Source organism: Anomaloglossus baeobatrachus, chromosome 5 (genome assembly GCF_048569485.1).
Source record: "Anomaloglossus baeobatrachus isolate aAnoBae1 chromosome 5, aAnoBae1.hap1, whole genome shotgun sequence".
Classification (NCBI taxonomy): Eukaryota; Metazoa; Chordata; class Amphibia; order Anura; family Aromobatidae; genus Anomaloglossus; species Anomaloglossus baeobatrachus.
The window spans coordinates 159,405,085-159,427,189 of record NC_134357.1 but is presented as its reverse complement, the minus strand read 5'-3'; the positions used below and the strand labels follow the sequence as shown (position 1 = coordinate 159,427,189).

The window sequence follows — 22,105 nt, the reverse complement described above, 5'->3', positions numbered from 1 at the left end:
TGCTCTTAAAGCGGTATTCATGGGTCTGCAGGTTACCCATGATGCGGCCCTGAGACTCTTAGATCTATCTCAGGGTTCGTTATCCACTAGTTCTTATGCCATTGCTTTTAGAACTCTGGTGGCAGAACTAGATTGGCCAGAGAAGGTGTTGATTCCTATCTTCTGGAGAGTGTTGACAGGCTATGTCAAGGATGCCCTTGCTACTCGTGAGGTCCCTGCTTCTCTGCAGGACTTGATCACAGTAGCAACGAGGATCGACGTACGCCATAGGGAACGTAGACTCGAGGTCTCTTCCTCACGCCCTAAGCATCGGGCTATTCCAGTTGTTGAGGGTCCACTACCATCTTCCTCAGCATCTGAAACATCTCCCACTTCTATGGAGTTAGGTCATACGTCCTCCAGACTACGCAAGTCTGGTCCTCCTATATGTTACGTATGTCGTCAGGCTGGGCACTATGCCAACAAGTGTTCTAGTCGTCAGAGAAAACCCCAGGCCTAGTAACCATTAGAGGGGGGTTACTAGAGACGTCTTCTGCACCCTCTAAGTGTAGTATCCCAGGTCAGCTCTCATTCTCTGAGAATACATGGCCTATTATGGCTTTTGTGGATTCCGGAGCTGACGGGACTTTTGTGTCCTCAGGATTTGTAAAAAGACACAATATTCCCTCTATCATGTTAGAGGCGCCTATTCCTGTCCGTGTTGTTAATGGGACTATGTTGTCTGACTCCATTACATTGAGGACAGTTCCCTTGTGCCTTTCTCTTCCTCAGGGTCACATAGAAGAGATTTCTTTTCTTGTTTTGCCTGAGGGTATAGACGACGTCCTTCTGGGTCTCCCATGGCTTCGGACTCATGCTCCTCACATTCACTGGGAGTCCGACAGCATTATTAGTTGGGGTTCGAAATGTCAGTTCCGATGTCTTCCCTTACCACCTAAGGTCGTTGCGGTTGCATCAACTGATCTCTCTCCCATACCTACACCCTATTTGGATTTCGCTGACGTGTTCTCCAAACAGGGTGCTGAGGTTCTTCCACCCCATAGGCCGTATGACTGTGCTATAGACCTTATCCCAGGTTCGGTTCCACCTAAGGGCAGGGTTTACCCCCTGTCGATACCTGAGTCAAAGGCCATGTCGACCTATATAAGAGAGAGTTTAGAGAAGGGGTTCATTCGTAAGTCTGTCTCTCCCGCGGGAGCTGGGTTTTTCTTTGTTCGGAAGAAAGAGGGTGATTTGCGTCCCTGCATATATTACAGGGGTCGGGGTCTCAACGCAATCACAATAAAGAACAAATACCCGTTACCTTTAATTTCGGAGCTCTTTGACAGACTGAGGGGAGCTCAGGTTTTTACAAAGTTGGATCTGCGGGGTGCGTATAACTTGGTACGAATTCGAGAGAGTGACGAATGGAAGACCGCTTTTAACACCCGAGACGGTCACTATGAATACCTCGTCATGCCTTTTGGTTTATGTAATGCACCCGCAGTATTTCAGGACTTCGTAAACGATGTGTTCAGGGATTTACTGTTATCCTCCGTCGTGGTGTATCTGGACGACATCCTGATTTTTTCTCCTGATCTGGAGACTCATCGTCAGGATGTCGTTCGTGTCCTTTCCCGTTTAAGGGAGCACTCTTTGTTTGCTAAACTCGAAAAATGTGTATTCGAGCAGTCATCCTTGCTTTTTTTTGGCTACATTATCTCACAAGAGGGTCTGGCTATGGATCTTGCGAAGCTCTCTGCTGTCCTGGAATGGTCCGAACCTCATTCCTTGAAGGCGGTGCAATGCTTCTTAGGATTGATAAATTATTACAGGCAGTTCATACCCCATTTCTCTACTTTGGTGGCCCCTTTGGTGGCCTTGACTAAGAAAGGTGCTAATCCAAAAGTCTGGTCTACTGAGACATCCCAGGCTTTTGAGGCAGTAAAAAGACACTTTTCAACTGCTCCCGTTCTTCAAAGACCCGATGAGAATAAGCCCTTCCTCTTGGAGGTTGATGCCTCTTCAATGGGTGCTGGTGCGGTCTTGTATCAAAAGAACGGTGCAGGTAGAAAAAGGCCGTGTTTCTTCTTTGCTAAAACCTTTTCACTGGCAGAGAGAAACTATACCATTGGGGATAGGGAACTGCTCGCCCTGAGATTAGCCTTGGAGGAGTGGCGTCACTTGCTGGAAGGAGCGAAACATCCTTTCCAGGTCTATACAGACCATAAGAATCTGACGTACTTACAAACCGCTCAGCGTCTGAATCCTCACCAAGCCCACTGGTCCTTGTTTTTCTCCTGCTTTCACTTCTCCATCAACTATCTGTCTGGGAGTAAGAATAACAAGGCAGATGCCCTGTCTCGCTCTATGGTTTCTACCCAGGAAGAGATTGACGAACCTCGTCTTATCCTTCCCTCCAGGGTTTTTCATACGCTTTACCTTGTGACATTAGACCAAATCCCACCGGTCAAGACCTTTGTGCCGCCTGATCGACAGAATGATATACTGTCGTGGGCCCACACCTCAAAGGTGGGTGGGCATTTTGGTATTAGGCGGACACGAGAGTTACTGGGAAGGTGGTATTGGTGGCCACACTTAGCCAGCCACGTCAAGAGATATGTTGGTTCCTGCTACTCGTGTGCTCGCAACCGTCCATTACGGCAGAGACCGGCTGGGCTCTTGCATCCTTTACCAATGCCAGATAGACCATGGGATGTGGTAGGCATGGACTTTGTGGGTGATCGTCTGTGTTCACAGGGACATAGATTTGTGTGGGTCATTATGGACCATTTCTCCCGGATGGTTCATCTCGTACCGCTATCGAGAATCCCGTCTTCCAGGGTACTAGCCAAACTATTCCTCAAGCATGTCTTTAGGCTTCACGGGATGCCAGATCGTATCATTTGTGATAGAGGCCCGCAATTTGCTTCCCGTTTCTGGCGAGATCTTTGTAGCCTTCTGCAAATTGAGTTGAATCTCTCTTCGGCATACCATCCGGAGACCAATGGTTTGGTTGAGCGTACCAATCAATCCATGATTATATACCTTCGACACTTTGTTGCTGAGAACCACGATAACTGGTCCTCCCTCCGACCCTGGGCACAATTTGCCCTTAACAATTCGCTGGCTGAGGCCACTGGGCAGACATAATTCGTACTCAATAATGGGCAACACCCTAGGGTACCGGTACCGTTTCCCGCTGCTGCACCTTCTCCTCTTGTGGCCGACTGGGCAACTAATGCCAGAGAGGTTTGGGATCGGACTCAAGAGTCGATCCAAGCAGCTAAGGACCGTATGAAGACGGTGTCCGATCGGTTTCGTCGCCCGGCTCCTGTCTTTTCTCCAGGGGATTTTGTGTGGCTCTCTGCAAAACACGTGAAACTTAGAGTGAGCTCTGTCAAATTTGCTCCTCGCTTCCTGGGTCCTTATGAGGTTCTTCGACAGGTAAATCCTGTAGTCTACCAATTGAAGTTACCTGTCCATCTTAGGATCCATGACAAATTTCATGTTTCACTGCTAAAGCCGGCTATTTTACCTCACGCTCGTGAAGTGCACTCTCCTGCCTCTGATTCCTCTCGCTATGAGGTACGAGCCATAGTTGGTTCTAAGATGGTTAGAGGGCGCAGGTTCTTCTTGATAGATTGGAAGGGCTATGGCCCGGAACATCGCTCTTGGGAGCCTGAGGAGGCTGTCCATGCTCCCGACTTAGTTGCCGATTACCTGCGTCGCCGGGAGGGGGGCCCTTGAGGGGGAGGTACTGTTACGGTTGCTGTGGCTCTGGAGTCTATGTCCAGATTTCTTGCTACTGCACATGTGCAAGCGCTGGAGACTAAGTCCTATCTTGGAGCCATTGCACATGTGCGGGTGACATCATCGCTGACACGAGGTGACATGTCTCTGACACCTTCCAAGCTGATTGGCCACTGATCATGTGCTTGTGACACGTGGTCACATGTCTCTGACACCTTCTATGCCGATTGGTCGCTTGTCATGTGCTTGTGACGCTTTGCTCGGTGATAGGCCAGCATGACGTCATTGCTGTCATTCTGGCAGCGGATTGGCTCTGGTGTCCTCCATCTTGGATGAGGCACAGAGTCTATATAAGACCCTGACGCACGCCGCCCGGCGCTTAGTCCTCTTGGTTCATGCATGAGGGTAGACGCCCTGTGCACGTCCCTCTAGGCATCTCTCTGTCTATGTTAGGTGAGCGCTACCGGCAGGGTAGCGTTCTTATACCTTACAGCTTCGGCTGCAGTCCATATCCTTACCTCTTAGTGGAGCGGACATAGGCAGGTGCCTGAGGCACATGGTCCGGCTGGGCCTTGTGATTCTACTCGTAGGTGGACGTTGCCGCTAGGGTAACGTTCCTTATACTGCGTCTGGCAGTTGTTCGTATCCTCGCACACTAGGGGAGCGAACAGAGGTAGGAGCTTTGTGCGGCTTATGCTGCTGTCCGTCTCTTTTGCACCACTATAAGAGCGGACCTAGGCAGGTGCCATATCTAGTGGTTCGTGTCCTCGCACACTAGTGGAGCGAACGCAGGTAGGAGCTTTGTGCGGCTTACGCTGCTGTCCGTCTCTTTTGCACCACTAGAAGAGCGGACCTAGGCAGGTGCCATATCTAGTGGTTCGTGTCCTCGCACACTAGTGGAGCGAATGCAGGTAGGAGCTTTGTGCGGCTTACGCTGCTGTCCGTCTCCTGTTACCACTAGAGGAACGGACCTAGGTAGGTGCCATTTCCCACTCACTGCTTTTGTCTCTGTGATCTTTAACAGAGACCATTCCACACACCCTCCAAGTAAGGGAGGAATTGCTTTATTTTCTATTTATATTCCTCTGTGAGTTTAACAGAGGTATTGCACTCTGCACTTGTGCTATTATTTTTTACAGTGGCACACTTATATACCCCTTATCCTCTGCCATAGTCTGCAGCAGAGTCTTTGCACGGTGGACCCTGACTGTCTGACATTCCTTTAGGTTTTATTATCAGACAGCCCCCCGTAACAATCACAATATATTGAACGATTGAGCAAAGTGAAGGAAAGTTTAGTTATACCTCTTTACTTAGTACTGGCGCTGTATTTTTTTTTTAATAAGGCCATCCCAATATATTATTGTGAGGAGATAAGTGTATGGGAATATAAAGGTTTATTGGCTTATTAAATTTGAGCCCCCACTCACAGTTCTTTAAGAGGACATATTATGGGTCAAAAGTGGCTACTTTTTGGTTTTATTTTACCAAATGGTTTCACATATTGGCCTTTTAATGTAGTACATCCAATATACTAATTTTTATGGCCTTTATCAAGCCTCGGAAGAGTCCCTTGGAGCATGTCTTTAGGCTTTTCTGCATAATTAAATTACTCTGTTAACAATGATGTCTTGGTAAAGATCATAAAAATGATTACTTATTTTGGGTGCATTAAACAGAATGGTCTGTATGTCTTAAACCATATATTATATTTAAAAAATTTGGAATATAAGAAAAAAAGAACAAACACTGGCCAGTTTTGGCATGGTGGAAGATTCTCTGAGTTTAAAGCCTGCTTTACATGTTACGATTCTGCATACGATATCGTATGCGATAATAACCGCCCCATCGTATGTGCGGCACGTTCAATTTTGTTGAATGTGCGGCATAAATGATTAACCCCCGTCACATGTACTTACCCGTCCATATGACCTCGATGTGGGCGGTGAACGTCCACTTCCTGGAGTGGGAGGGACGTTGGCGTCACATCGACGTCACGCGGCAGCCAGCCAATAGAAGTGGAGGGGCGGAGATGAGCAGGACATAAACATCCCTCCCACCTCCTTCCTTCCGCATTGCTGGCCGGGAGCCGCGGGACGCAGGTAAGATTGGTTCATCGTTCCCGGGGTGTCAAACACTGCGATATGTGCTACCCTGGGTACGATGAACAACCTGACGTTCAATTCATGAGGAATGAACGACGTGTGTGCGATGAACGTTTTACCGTTCATTCGCAATCGCACGCAGCTGTTACACACTACAATGTACCTTACGATGCCGGATGTGCGTCACTTACGACGTGACCCCGCCGACACATTGTAAGATATATTGTAGTGTGTAAAGCGGGCTTAATACATAGGATGAAGGCTATAGGATGTAGATATCATTCACCATATGAGGGTTTGCTTTACTCCAATATGTCATCATTTAAAACTTAATTTTTACTCAGTTAATCTTAATAAAATGTGAAAGGTTCTTCTTGTAAGTACAGAAAAAAAGAAAAAAAAGCACACTTCTGAAATAAGAGAAAAAAATACAACAAAATAAACACAAAATGACCTCTCCCTGTCAGGGGAAGAGAAATAAATCCCACTACAATGTATAAGCCAGAGGCTCTTACCTCTATCTAATAGACAATATATATACATTAAACAGATGGAACAGTCTCACCCTTCTCGTTGTATATGTGGGTTATCATTAGGGCCCTTAGAGTCCGATTTCCAGTCCTTGGTACACATATAAAGCAATCCGGTCCACGAGACTCTTACATTATTCCTATGTGCACTTACTTTTGCCCTGTGATTTCCCAATCAATGGCCCTATCGATGACTGGCTGTTACGGTTGCTGTGACTCTGGAGACTATGTCCGGATTTCTTGCTACTGCACATGTGCAAGCGCTGGAGACTAAGTCCTATCTTGGAGCCATTGCACATGTGCGGGTGACATCATCGCTGACACGAGGTCATATGTCTCTGACACCTTCTAAGCTGATTGGCCACTGGTCATGTGCTTGTGACACGTGGTCACATGTCTCTGACACCTTCTATGCTGATTGGTCGCTGGTCATGTGCTTGTGACGCTTTGTTCGGTGATAGGCCAGCGTGACGTCATTGCTGTCATTCTGGCAGCGGATTGGCTCTGGTGTCCTCCATCTTGGATGAGGCACAGAGTCTATATAAGACCCTGACGCACGCCGCCCGGCGCTCAGTCCTCTTGGTTCATGCATGAGGGTAGACGCCCTGTGCACGTCCCTCTAGGCATCTCTCTGTCTATGTTAGGTGAGCGCTACTGGCAGGGTAGCGTTCTTATACCTTACAGCTTCGGCTGCAGTCCGTATCCTTACCTCTTAGTGGAGCAGACATAGGCAGGTGCCTGAGGCACATGGTCCGGCTGGGCCTTGTGATTCTACTCGTAGGTGGACATTGCCGCTAGGGTAACGTTCCTTATACTGCGTCTGGCAGTTGTTCGTATCCTCGCACACTAGGGGAGCAAACAGAGGTAGGAGCTTTGTGCGGCTTATGCTGCTGTCCGTCTCTTTTGCATCAATAGAAGAGCGGACCTAGGCAGATGCCATATCTAGTGGTTCGTGTCCTCGCACACTAGTGGAGCGAACGCAGGTAGGAGCTTTGTGCGGCTTACGCTGCTGTCCGTCTCTTTTGCACCACTAGAAGAGCGGACCTAGGCAGGTGCCATATCTAGTGGTTCGTGTCCTCGCACACAGAGACCATTCCACACACCCTCCAAGTAAGGGAGGAATTGCTTTATTTTCTAATTATATTCCTCTGTGAGTTTAACAAAGGTATTGCACTCTGCACTTGTGCTATTATTTTTTACAGTGGCACACTTATATACCCCTTATCCTCTGCCATAGTCTGCAGCAGAGTCTTTGCACGGTGGACCCTGACTGTCTGACATTCCTTTAAGTTTTATTATCAGACAGCCCCCCGTAACACTGGCCCTTAGCATAAGTTTTGGTCATCTACCGCCTTTCCTCCACTCTGGGTTCATCAGGGGAGCATTGCCTTAGTAGTCAGTTACCCCCAACCACCGCCCAAAGTATGCCACTGAAGGTTATGTGTCCAAGTATATCAGAAAAAGCATAACTATATTCAAAGAAGGGGTGTTTTACAAGGTTTCATTACTTTTAATTTCAAAACAATGTACCAAATTAGAAAACAGATGTGCTTACTTTTGCCGCCACCTTATCCCTCATCTTCATCAACCTTTTGGTGGAAAATGTAAGCACATCTGTTTTCTAATTTGGTAGATGGTTTTGAAATTCAAAGTAATGAAACCTTGTAAAACACTCCCTTACTGGTGGCGTACAGTGTCATACTTTAAATAGCAGTGGTTGGTGGTAACTGACTGCTAGGGAATCCAGAATGGAGGAAACTCATCGGGACACCTAAAATTATCCTAAGGGTCAGTTATTCACAGGGAATGGATTGCTTCCTATGTGTACAAAGAACTAGAAATCAGACTCCAAGGACCCTGAGGAGAACCCTCATATACAACTAGATAGGTGAGATTGTTCCATCTGCTTAATATATACAGTATATTATCTATTGGCTAGATGTATGAGCCTGTAGCCTATCCCTTGTAATGGGATTTATTTTTTTTCCCTAGACAGGGAGAGATTATTTTGTGTTTATTGTGTTGTTTTTTTCTCTTATTTCCACAGTGTGCGTTTTTTTGTGTTTTTCTATACTTACCAAGAAAAGCCTCTCATTTTATTAATATTAACTTTTAAAGTTAATTTTTAATTCTCATATATTGCTATTTTTTAATATATTGGTGAGTTTTATCTGAAAGGAGTTGGTAACATAGACCACATTGCTGTTAATATATTTGTTTTATTCCACCACCTTTTGGATGTTTAATGCACATGACAGTCAAGACTTTCATAGGGAATAAAGTAATGAAAAACAAGTTGGCATGCTCCCATATGGGTACAGCCTCTGGAAATGGGAAATGCAGCTAACTGAATATATTTTAGATTTATATGAATATATATATATATATAAATATATATAAATATGCATATAGATATATAGATATATAGATATAGATGGATAGATAGATGTGTGTATATATATATATATATATATATATATATATATATGTATATATATATATATATATATATATATATATATATATATTCATATAAATATAAATCTAAATATATATATATTTTCATATAAATCTAAAATATATTCAGTTAGCTGCATTTCCGGAGGCTGTACCCATATGGGAGCATGCCAACTTGTTTTTCATAACTTTGTTCCCTATGAAAGTCTTGACCGTATATATATATATATATATATATATATATATATATATTTATATATATATTTATATTTATTAATATATATATATATATATATATATATATATATATATATATATATATATATATATTTATATTAATATTAATATATATATATATATATATATATATATATATATATATATATATATATATATATATATATATTATATTATATTTAGAATCTGTTATTCTTAACTAATTGAAAGATTTTAAGCAAAGTTTTATTCTCTCATTTTATAACTTCATTTTGTTGTTTTTTTCAGAATCCTTGAATTTCAAGATACGGGTTATTTAGATGTTTTAAAACAAAAATGGTGGCCAAGAATGGGAAGATGTGATTTGAACAGTCACAATAATGCACAAACTGATGGCAAAGCATTGAAGTTACACAGTTTCGCTGGAGTCTTCTGCATCCTAGCAATCGGATTACTGCTCGCTTGTTTGGTAGCTGCATTGGAGTTATGGTGGAATAGCAACCGCTGTCGACAGGAGTCACCAAAAGAGGTCCATAACTACTATTCTTATTATATAAAAGGTACCTTAGGGACATGCATCATTGGAAGCAATAACCCAATTCGTAGATTTAGTTATGCGATGACAACCTACAGCACTTTCTAATGCGTCACTTGACCAAATAAACAAATATACCAGTATATATGCACCAATAATGCATATCCCTACTTAGAAAATTGGGTTGTGCAATGACACTGGCAAATATAAAGGTGAATGGCTCTCATGCTTATGTATGTAAGCAAATCCACAATTCATTTTCCTGTCTGCAAATCATTAAGTATGTAACACTTTTTTCACTAGTGCTTTTCAACTACTCAATCAGTCTTCCAAATACATAATAATTAATGAAATAGTTATTCACGGTACTCATTTAAGACACTGGCTCATCTTTAATTCTTGTATAACAGTAATGTAGAGATATAGTGGCTCGCTATAAACTGCAATTGAAAAATGCAATACAAAAATCCATTATCAAAAAAATCCTTGTATCATCTTTACAGATGTTTTGAATTAAAAAAAAATGTATAAATGAAGATTCAGCAAGGAAGCAGAGGAAATAGAAATGGAAAAAATATCAAAAGCAAAGCAATGCTGAATGTTGTCATGCATAAAGCAAATATCAATTTCCATCAATTAAACTTCTTAACAAGCTAACCTTTCAGAGATCTTTGTTAAGCAGCTGTCTCTAAACAAAATACTAACAATCAAATAGAGATAGTACTTTAGAAGTTTTTATATAGAAAGTACTGTATTATCACATAAACCTAACGCTCAGATTTATATTTTGATCATTAGATCTTGATATTATTTTAGTAAATTTTAGCAACTGTTACTAAATAATAATATTGTAATAATATCTTTTACAAATGTAGAAAAACATCTACACACAGCATACACAGTTGTCAAGATGGATATTTGTGGATTATGCCCACAGCATCTTGTTGTTTCCAACTGAATTGCCAATTTATCAAATATCCAACCGACGTACATATTACTCTTTAAAGCAACAGTAAATATGAATTTCAAAAACATGTTTATCTTCAGACTCGGATATCATACTGGTCAATACCTTGCTGATGAACGTAATTGGTGCTTGAAGTTAAAGAGGTTATCCAGTAAAAACAAGATATCACCTATCAATAGGATAGGTGATAACTAGTGATGGGTCAGCATTAAAGTGCTCGAGTGCTCAGTACTTGAGTGAAACAATTTGTAATGCAAATTACTCACCCAACTTCGCAAGATGCCATGCATAGCAAGTACAGCAGTGCAGAGGTGGCAGGATTTGCAGTACTGCAAATAGCAGGAAGAGGTAGTGAGTTGGCCAGAGGAGGTGTTGTGTTCTTACAACAGCTCACAAAGGGTTAAAGTTAACACACTAAAAGCTGCAACTGACCCTGACAGTTCCCTTACAGACTAGACATCCCAACCCGGCAGTCCCTAGTGGTTCCTGCTGTAGTTGGCATAGCCCGGACCACAGACTAAACAGTAGTAACTCAGCCTATGCTACCTGATCAGCCGTTGAGCACTTCATGTTCTTCCTAAGGAACTGGAGAGGAGAGCAGAGTGGGAAGTTACAGAAGGGAAGTTGTGATTAATTAGAAAGTTACCCCAGATTGAGTAAGACAAACAACAAATACAAAATAGCAGAGAAGGCGAATATTGCTAAAGAATATGCGGCCTACTTACTGACAATAAACAAGATAGGTGCAAAGTGGTGAACAAAGAAAAATATCCTAGCTGGTAATCCTCTGACCGGCAGAAACTAACAGCAATATGGCTAGACTACACAAGGTGGATGTAAACAGCATGAAATACTAGCAGGAGGAATGTACTTAAATCCTCACCCAAAAGCTAATTGTGCATGCAAAGAAGTAAATTAATTCCCTTGTTACCCTAATATAACTTATGAATGGATAACAAAATCTGAACACCTGAAGAAAGGGTGAATCTACTGTGGTCCAGTGGACAGAGAATCCAACCACAGAGCAGACTCAAGGGTTTGAGTCCAGACTCATGACAGGGAGAAGGTGGACAAATGTTCTCCAGGGCAGCCAGCCATGGCAAGTTCCCAGAGCAATAGTTAGGTGTTCCTTTTTTTCCAGTGTATTCCCATGCACCCTTTCCCACCCGAAAAAGAGTTTATAATTCATGGTGTATTTTTTTCTTGTCCTCGTCCTCCATCATAAAAAAAGGGTTATCATTTGGCCCTCATACAAATTTTCAGAGGGCCATCAGGTTGCCCTCACTGAAAGAAATGGGAGGACTATCAGGTGGACCTTACTTATTTGACAAAACTTTGAGGAATCAACCAAGATGGTATGGTAAGATAGTATGATGCCATAATCAGCATAATCATCCCAATTCTGTTTCTACTGAAATGCTCAGTGCTCAAAATTAAAGAAGCTTTGCATGTGGACCTAGGGAGGATAAGGAAAGTACACAGGATGGTAAGTGCTTGCATATCCTGACTGCTTGCCCTGGAAATGTTTCTGTCTAGACATGTGAACTCTGAGGTTTTCCACAACCTGATGGCAGTGGACATCCTGCGGTACTTGATACCCAGCCACCAATTTAATTCCTGGTGTGCCGTCCTTGCATAATGCCTACATTTTTCCCATACTATCACCATTTCTCTGACCAATGCAGTAAGATTACAGCCTGACTATATATCTGGAGAAGGACTGTAAAGCAATTTATACTGACTATATGCTTCTAATCCAAAACTATCCCTCCTCCAGCAGTTATCCCTATACTAAATGCAGCTAATAGCGGTATTGATAGGGAATATATTAGATAGAGGCCTGAAAAGGACTTTTGGTTTTAGTTTGCAAGAGCAAAGTCTGTAGGGCTGGGATACCTGCCTACATGCCTTTAATACACTGTGTTCAGAATTACACGGTGTGCAGAATTATTAGGCAAATGAGTATTTTGATCACATGATAATTTTTATACATGTTGTCCTACTCCAATTTGTATAGGCTTGGGAGCCAACTACCAAATTAAGTAAATCAGGTGATGTGCATCTTTGTAATGAAGAGGGGTGGGGTGTAATGACATCAGCACTAGTGATGAGCGAGCATGCTTGTTACTACTCGGTACTCGCACAAGTATCACTGTACTCGGGCTACTCGGCGGGGACCGAGTAATCTCGCGATACTCGTGCTGTACTCATGGTCTTCATTTCTGCATGTTGGCGCTCTTTTGAGAGCCAGCCCTCATGCAGGGATTGGCTGGCAGACCACTGCAATGCCACAGCCCTGTTAGTTGTGGAATTGCAGTGATTGGCCGGCCTGCACAGCGTGACCGAGCCTTTATACCGGCGGGCGCGCTGTGCTCTGCTCACAGCTATCCAGACAGTCAGTGTAGGGAGAGGGTCGCTGCTTCAGGGAAAGGTTTGCGGCCCTTTATAGCTATTTCCGTAGCAGGGCTGCAAACAGTGTGACCAAAAGTCCTTCTCAGGACTATTCTAGTTGTATACAGGCAGGCAGGGTATAGACAGGTCGGAGTACAGTAGCAGAGTCCTTCTCAGGACTATTGTTGCTGTATACAGGCAGGGTATAGCCAGGTTGGAATACAGGCTAGTGACCAAAAGAGTCCTTGTCAGGACTATTGTAGCAGTATACAGGCAGGCAGGCAGGCAGGGTATATAGCCATTCCTAGTGGTGACCGTATACCAGCCTTCATCATATCTGGGGCTGGTGTACACAGTGTAAAACAGTCCAGATAGTGTCTGACTTGTCTGTAATTGTCGCTCCCCAAAAAAACCTGTTAGGTTCTTATTGCGTCCGTGCTTGGTTTTTAAAACCGCACGTGTGTGCCTGTCGGTGGCCGCGTACAGGTGCACTTGTGTGCGTTTTTACCAAACTATTATATAACGCACAAGTGTAGTGTATAATACACGTCAGTCAGCAGTGGCTGATAGTGTCAGAGTTCTTAATTTTTGCTCCTAAAACCTGTGTTAGGTTCTTAGTGCGTCCGTGCTTGCATTTAAAAACCGCACGTGTGTGCCTGTCGGTGGCAGCGTACAGGTGCACTTGTGTGCGTTTTTACCAAACTATTATATAACGCACAAGTGTAGTGTATAATACACGTCAGTCAACAGTGGCTGATAGTGTCAGAGTTCTTAATTTTTGCTCCTAAAACCTGTGTTAGGTTCTTAGTACGTCCGTGCTTGCATTTAAAAACCGCACGTGTGTGCCTGTCGGTGGCAGCGTACAGGTGCACTTGTGTGCGTTTTTACCAAACTATTATATAACGCACAAGTGTAGTGTATAATACACGTCAGTCAGCAGTGGCTGATAGTGTCAGAGTTCTTAATTTTTGCTCCTAAAACCTGTGTTAGGTTCTTAGTGCGTCCGTGCTTGCATTTAAAAACCGCACGTGTGTGCCTGTCGGTGGCAGCGTACAGGTGCACTTGTGTGCGTTTTTACCAAACTATTATATAACGCACAAGTGTAGTGTATAATACACGTCAGTCAGCAGTGGCTGATAGTGTCAGAGTTCTTAATTTTTGCTCCTAAAACCTGTGTTAGGTTCTTAGTACGTCCGTGCTTGCATTTAAAAACCGCACGTGTGTGCCTGTCGGTGGCAGCGTACAGGTGCACTTGTGTGCGTTTTTACCAAACTATTATATAACGCACAAGTGTAGTGTATAATACACGTCAGTCAGCAGTGGCTGATAGTGTCAGAGTTCTTAATTTTTGCTCCTAAAACCTGTCGGTGGCAGCGTACAGGTGCACGATTTGCACAAACTTTGATATAACGCCCAAGTCTAGTGAATACACGTCAGCACAGCATTGCAAAATGCGCAAGGGCGTTGGCAAGGAACAAGGAAGTGGACGTGATGGTGGTGCAGGCAGAGGCCGAGGTCGTGGGCAAGCTCTAATTTTGCCACAACAAAGGGCCACATCTAGTCGCTCGCACGTCCTGTCCCAAATTTTTGGGGACCGCAGCAGTACACCGCTCTTGAACCAAGACCAGTGTCAACAGGTTGTTAGTTGGATAGCGGATAATGCTTCCAGTCAGATTGGCACCACCACAAACACTCTGTCTTCCACACGGTCAAGTGTCAGTAGCCGTGATACTGCACCGCACATTTCAGAACCTGATCCTCCTTCCTACCACAAGGCTGAGTACACGTCCTCGGACATTAATGATCCCACACTTGGACACTCGGAAGAGCTGTTCACGTTTCCATTCGCACATTCTGGCCTCTCGCCAGCTCATGTTGAAGTGGGTCATGAGGAGATCGTATGTACAGATGGCCAAATATTTGAGCAGCCACGTTCTCACGAAGTTGGCAACGTGTCTCAACAAGGGGTGGACGATGATGAGACACAATTGTCAGGAAGTCAGGAGGAGGAGCAGGGTGCGGAAGAGGAAGATGACGTGGTGGATGATCCAGTAACTGACCCAACCTGGCAGGAGGATATGCAGAGCGAGGACAGCAGTGCACAGGGGGAGGGAGGCGTAGCATCCCAACAGGCAGTAAGAAGCAGGGTGGTGGCTCCAGGCAGAAGTCAGGCAACCGTTCCCCGGAACAACAACACGACACAAGGTGCCTGTACAAATATTAGGTCTTCCCGAGTCTGGCAGTTTTTTAAGTTGGATCCAGATGATTCTAAAAAGGCCATTTGCAACACCTGCCGTGCCAGCATCAGCAGGGGTACCAAAACTAGCAGCCTGACCACCACCAGCATGATCAGGCACATGTCAGCCAAGCACCCGACTTTGTGGGAAGTACAACAGAGTCGAGGAGCAGTGCTTGCTAATGTCACTGCTCAGTCTTCGCTGGTTGTGCATGCGAGCCAATCCCCTGTCCATGCTGCCTGCGAACAAGCCTCCTCCGATCCTGCAGTTGCCTACGCAGAAATAACACCATCATCAAGCACGTCCTTGTCCCAGCGCAGCGTTCAGTTATCCATTCAGCAAACCTTTGAACGCAGGCGCAAATACACTGCCAACACCCCACATGCCACAGTTCTAAATGCTAACATTTCGCGACTGCTTGCGCTGGAAATGTTGCCTTTTAGGCTGGTGGAGACAGAAGCATTCCGCGACCTGATGGCGGCAGCTGTCCCACGTTACTCGGTCCCCAGCCGCCACTATTTCTCCCGGTGTGCCGTCCCCGCGTTGCATAACCACGTGTCACAAAACATCACACGTGCCCTGAACAACGCTGTTTCACCCAAAGTCCACCTAACCACAGACACGTGGACAAGTGCTTGTGGGCAAGGCCGCTACATCTCGTTGACGGCACACTGGGTTAATATTGTGGAAGCTGGGACCCAGTCTGAGCGAGGGACGGAACACGTCCTTCCCACACCAAAGTTTGCAGGCCCTACCTCAGTCAGTGTTTCACCCACACTCTACAGCTCCGGAATGTCATGCTCTTCAGCCTCCTCCTCCTCCTGCGCATCCTCATCCACTGTACCCTCCACACCAGTCCCAAGCTGGAAGCACTGCAGCACTGCCTCGGCGAAGCGGCAACAGGCTGTGCTGAAGCTAATCTGCATAGGTGACAAACCCCACAATGCAGAAGAGCTGTGGACAGCTCTGAAACAGCAGGCAGATCACTGGCTCACACCTCTGAACCTAAAGCCAGGAAAGGTCGTGTGTGACAATGGCCGGAACCTGGTGGCGGCTTTGAGGCGAGGCCAGCTGACACATGTTCCATGCGTGGCCCATGTGCTCAACCTCGTGGTTCAGCGGTTTATAAAGTCATACCCAGAGCTGTCTGATCTGCTGGTAAAAGTTCGCCGCCTGTCTGCACATTTTCGAAAGTCACCTACTGCTTCAGCCGGCCTTGCCGGCTTTCAGCGCAGTTTGCATCTTCCGGCTCACAGACTGGTGTGTGATGTCCCCACGCGTTGGACTTCAACTCTGCACATGTTGGTCAGGATATGTGAGCAGAAGAGGGCAGTTGTTGAGTACCTGCATCACCTAAGCCGTCGGGAAATGGGTCAAACTCCACACATAACACCTGAGGAGTGGAGATGGATGTCTGACCTATGTTCCATCCTCCAAAACTTTGAGGACTCCACCAAGATGGTGAGTGGTGATGACGCCATTATTAGCGTCACCATACCGCTACTCTGCCTTCTAAAACGGTCTCTGCTCAAAACCAAACATGATGCATTGCAGGCGGAGCGCGATGAGTTGCAGCAAGAGACAGTAGTGGGTGTGGGTGATAACACACAGCCCAGCCTCGTCTCATCACAACGTGCAGTGGAGGACTATGACGAGGAGGAGGATGAAGACATGGAGCAAATCTCCGGCCAAATTGAGGATATGACATGCACACCAGTCATATCCTCGGTTCAGCGTGGCTGGCCAGAGGACAGGGTAGATGAGGAGGAGGAGGAGGAGGAGGAGGAGGACAGCATGTTCAGTCAACGTGTTGGTCAGGCTACTGAAGTCCTGGCTGTTAAGAGTCTGGCGCACATGGCTGACTTTATGGTAAGCTGCCTGTCTCGTGACCCTCGCGTTAAGAACATCTTGGTCGACAATCATTACTGGTTGGTAACACTGTTAGACCCACGCTACAAGGAGAACTTTATGTCTCTTATTCCCGAGGCGGAGAGGTCAACCAAAATGCAGCAGTTCCGGAAGGCCATAGTCACGGAAGTAGGAAAAGCATTCCCCTCACAAAACGCTAGCGGCATAGGTCAGGAATCAGTGGACAACCAAGGCGTACAGCCGAGAGAGGCACAAGTCCAATCCGCCAGAGGTAGGGGAACAGTCTTTAAGATGTGGGACAGTTTTCTCAGCCCCTCACGTACCACAGCCCCTGAGGTGCGGGGTAGTGCCACAAGAAATCCTAAGTTTGCCCAGATGCTCAAGGAGTACCTTGCAGATCGAACAACTGTACTCCGACATTCCTCTGTGCCTTACAATTATTGGGTATCCAAGGTGGACACGTGGCATGAATTGGCTCTCTACGCCTTGGAAGTCCTGGCCTGCCCTGCCGCTAGCGTTTTGTCAGAGCGTGTTTTTAGTGCCGCAGGTGGAATCATTACAGATAAACGCACCCGCCTTTCAACTGAAAATGCTGACAGGCTGACTCTGATCAAGATGAACAAGGGTTGGATTGGGCCAGACTTCACCACACCACCAGCAAATGAGAGCGGAATTTAAAGTTTGTAACGGGAATTTGCCATGTACCTCCAGTCACCCATGGGTACACACTTCTGGACTTTGGATAATCGCTGGACTGCTCCTCCTTCTCCTCATGCGCCACCATGATGACCGTTACAAGAGTTAGGCCTTTGTTTCAGGTATACCCCCAGTGGTAAATTTTTTCGCCCATTCTTTGCAGAATGGACATTACAACGACAGGAGACCCGCTCCTTTGCAATGGGAACAATGTTTTGAGGCCCTCATGCACGTCTCTATGCAGGGACAATGTGGAGCCTCCCAATTTTTGGCTGCCCTGCCTAAGGGCTATACTACAATAGACCCACTTCCTTCCAATGGGCACTTCAGGTTTACAGGCCCTCATGCACGTCTCTATCCAGGGACAACGTGGAGCCTCCCAATTTTTGGCTGCCCTGCCAAAGGGCTATACTACAAAAGACCCACTTCCTTCCAATGGGCACTTCAGGTTAACAGGCCCTCATGCACGTCTCTATCCAGGGACAACGTGGAGCCTCCCAATTTTTGGCTGCCCTGCCTAAGGGCTATACTACAATAGACCCACTTCCTTCCAATGGGCACTTCAGGTTTACAGGCCCTCATGCACGTCTCTATCCAGGGACAACGTGGAGCCTCCCAATTTTTGGCTGCCCTGCCAAAGGGCTATACTACAAAAGACCCACTTCCTTCCAATGGGCACTTCAGGTTAACAGGCCCTCATGCACGTCTCTATCCAGGGACAACGTGGAGCCTCCCAATTTTTGGCTGCCCTGCCTAAGGGCTATACTACAATAGACCCACTTCCTTCCAATGGGCACTTCAGGTTTACAGGCCCTCATGCACGTCTCTATCCAGGGACAACGTGGAGCCTCCCAATTTTTGGCTGCCCTGCCTAAGGGCTATACTACAATAGACCCACTTCCTTCCAATGGGCACTTCAGGTTTACAGGCCCTCATGCACGTCTCTATCCAGGGACAACGTGGAGCCTCCCAATTTTTGGCTGCCCTGCCAAAGGGCTATACTGCAAAAGACCCACTTCCTTCCAATGGGCACTTCAGGTTAACAGGCCCTCATGCACGTCTCTATCCAGGGACAACGTGGAGCCTCCCAATTTTTGGCTGCCCTGCCAAAGGGCTATACTACAAAAGACCCACTTCCTTCCAATGGGCACTTCAGGTTAACAGGCCCTCATGCACGTCTGTATGCAGGGTCATTGGTGAACCTCAAAATTTTGGACTGCCCTGGCAAAGGAAAATACTACAAAGACTCAGTTCCTCAAAATGGGCACATTAGACTCAGAGGCCTTTATGTACGTCTCTTCTCAAGGACATCGGAGTGCCACACAATGTTTTACGTAAAATCTTTCATGTATTGATCTCAAAAAGTAACATACATTAGCTCTATCTCACTATTGGGTATGTGCCCTTAACATTTCCGCCATGAAAATTCATTTTGGTGTCATTTTGGAAGGTTTTCTGGTGAGTCCGTAAAAATGGCGTAAAACGCGGACAAAATTGTTCACAGCTGTGACTTTTGAGTGATAAATGCTTCAAGGGGTCTTCCCCATGCTGTTGCCATGTCATTTGAGCACTCTTCGGAGACTTTTGTGCCATTTTTAGGGTTTCTACATGCTGCCGGTGGTCATTTCACAAAAATACTCGGGTCTCCCATAGGATAACATTGGGCTCGTTGCTCGGGCCGAGTACACGAGTATCTTGGGAGGCTCGGCCCGAGCTTCGAGCACCCGAGCTTTTTAGTACTCGCTCATCACTAATCAGCACCCTATATAAGGTGTGCTTAATTATTAGGCAACTTCCATTCCTTTGGCAAAATGGGTCAAAAGAGAGATTTGACGGGCTCTGAAAAGTCCAAAATTATGAGATGTGTTGCAGAGGGATGCAGACAAAAAGACTGACGGCACTCACCAAACTGAGATGTGAACAGGTGCATAACTGAACATGATATAAAATACAAAAAAAGACAGTTTGCACTCTGATAATGCTAGAGTATGGAAACCATGAATGTGTGAACATGGACCTGCATTACTGCTAAGGAAAATCTAAGAAAAATTTGATATTTAGCATATATAAATGGCCATTTATATATCTGCCAGGTTGCCTCTTCACGGCATATCTCATAACAATTGTTACGAGATATGTTGTGAAGGGGCAACTGGGCAGATATTTTCATGCAGGACAATGCTCCATCACATGCATCCAACTACTCCACAGCGTGGCTGGCCAGTAAAGGTCTAACAGATGAAAAAATAATGACATAGCCCCTTGTTCACCTTATCTGAATCCGATAGATAACCTGTGGTCCCTCATAAAATGTAAGATCTACAGGGAGGGAAAACAGTACACCTCTTGGAACAGTGTTTGGGAGGCTGTGATGGCTGCTGCATGCAATGTTGATCATAAACAAATCAAGCAACTGGCAGAATCTATGGATGGTAGGCTGTTGAGTGTCATCATAAAGAAAGTTGGCTATATTGGTCACTAATTTTTTGGGGTTTTGTTTTTGCATGTCAGAAATGTTTATTTCTAAATTTTGTGCAGTTATATTGGTTTACCTGGTGAAAATAAACAAGTGAGATGGGAATATATTTGGTTTTTATTAAGTTGCCTAATAATTCTGCACAGTAATAGTTACCTGCACAAACAGATATCCTCCTAAGATAGCCAAATCTAAAAAAAAACACTGCAACTTCTAAATATATTTAGCTTTGATATTTGAGTCTTTTGGGTTGATTGAGAACATAGTTGTTGATCAATAATAAAAAAATCCTCTAAAATACAACTTGCCTAATAATTCTGCATACAGTGTATACTATCCCTTCTCCAGCAGCTTGCCATACACTAAATGTAGTTAAGAACAGTATTATTAGGGAATAGATGACATTTTAGATAGCAGCAGCAAGGTTTATAAGGTTAAAATCTCTGCCTAAATGCCTCTAGTATACTCTCCCTTCTCCAGCAGCTTGCCTTACATGAAATGCAGCGAGAAGCGGTATTGTTAGAGAATATAGTCTAATACACTATCCCTTCTACAGCAGCTAGCTCTAAACTAAATGCAGCTCAGAGCTGTATTATTATAGAACAGAATTTGTTTTATTTATGCATGAAAAGGACTTTTAGGTTAACATAGCAGCAGCAAGGTGTGTAAAACTATAATCCTTGCCTATATGTCTCCAATACACTATTCTTTCCCCAGCAGCTTATCCTAAACTAAATTCACCTAAAAGCAGTATTACTAAAGAATAGAATATATTTTTTGAGCAGTGGCAGCTAGGTCTATAAGGCTAGAAGCTCTGCCTATTGGCCTCTTATACACTATCCCTTCTCCATCAGAATTCTCTACACTAAATTCAGCTTGGAGCGGTATTATTGGAGAATAGAATACATTTTTGGGTGCCAACAGCAAGGTCTGTATGGCAAACATCACTGCTTACATGCCTCTAATACACTATCCCTTCTCCTGCAGCTTGCACTAAACGAAATGCAGCCATGAGCATTTTTGTGATAGAATTTGACTGGAAAAGGACTGTTTGTTTAATGTTGCACCAGCAGGTACTGTTTCACGATAACACTGTCACTTCTCCAGCAGAACCTCTCCCAACAATATTTCCATGTGCCAAGCATTGCATCACTGGGTCTTATATACAAATCATGATGCAATGAGGTTAACTAATCACAGTAATGCAGGTAGCCAATATGGCTATGGCATTACCATGATTGGCTGGCAATCATTGCATGTTTAGCGACTTAAAAAAGAGCAGTGAATCATGTGGGGCAGAGACTTGAGCTTAGCACCCGAGTACCAGGATACTTGATTGAATATCGAAAATCTCGAGCACCTTTTTACTCAATCAAGTACCATGCAGTGCTGAGCATACTCGCCCACTTCTAGTGATAACTTGTTGATCAGTGGGGGTCTGACATTAGGACTTTGAATGTATTGAAAGAACAGGATCCCTGTTAAAATGTAGCAGCTTGGCAGACACTGTACCATTGCAACAGCCTTTCTCTTTTATACTGCCGAGCATTGAGCTCAGCTTTATCATGTCAGATACTGACTGAAATAAAGATTGGGAATCTAGCCTGCTGCCCCATTTTGCAACTATGATAAAATTTCTTCATTGGAGAAAGAACATGTCCCAGGGAATAGATAATACCTTGTTTTCACAGGACAATCCTTTTAACTTTAGTGTAAGTAAGAATCAACTTTATTCCAGCTTCACATGGAATTATAATCTCTACTGACAAGTCATTAATCCCAATTAGTCAAGACTGGCGTTTTATATTCAAGTCTTCATTAATTGACCACTGGAGTAAGATGCAATACATTAATTAAGAGATTTGTGCCTTTTATTAAAGTTGGTGACTCTTGT

General features: G+C 44.7%; 1 protein-coding gene across 3 annotated transcripts in view; it reads left to right on the top strand.

Moving 5' to 3' along the window:
- Nucleotides 1-22,105, top strand: part of GRID1 (glutamate ionotropic receptor delta type subunit 1) — a 1,874,363-nt gene that overhangs the window by 1,771,667 nt on the left and 80,591 nt on the right. For 2 of the 3 annotated variants that reach the window (XM_075348983.1, XM_075348985.1), the window contains exon 15: nt 9,329-9,569. In XM_075348983.1, coding sequence (XP_075205098.1) covers nt 9,329-9,569 — 241 coding nt within the window. Of the gene's footprint in view, nt 1-9,328; nt 9,601-22,105 lie in introns of all 3 variants that reach the window. The other variant, XM_075348986.1, reaches the window with a different exon arrangement.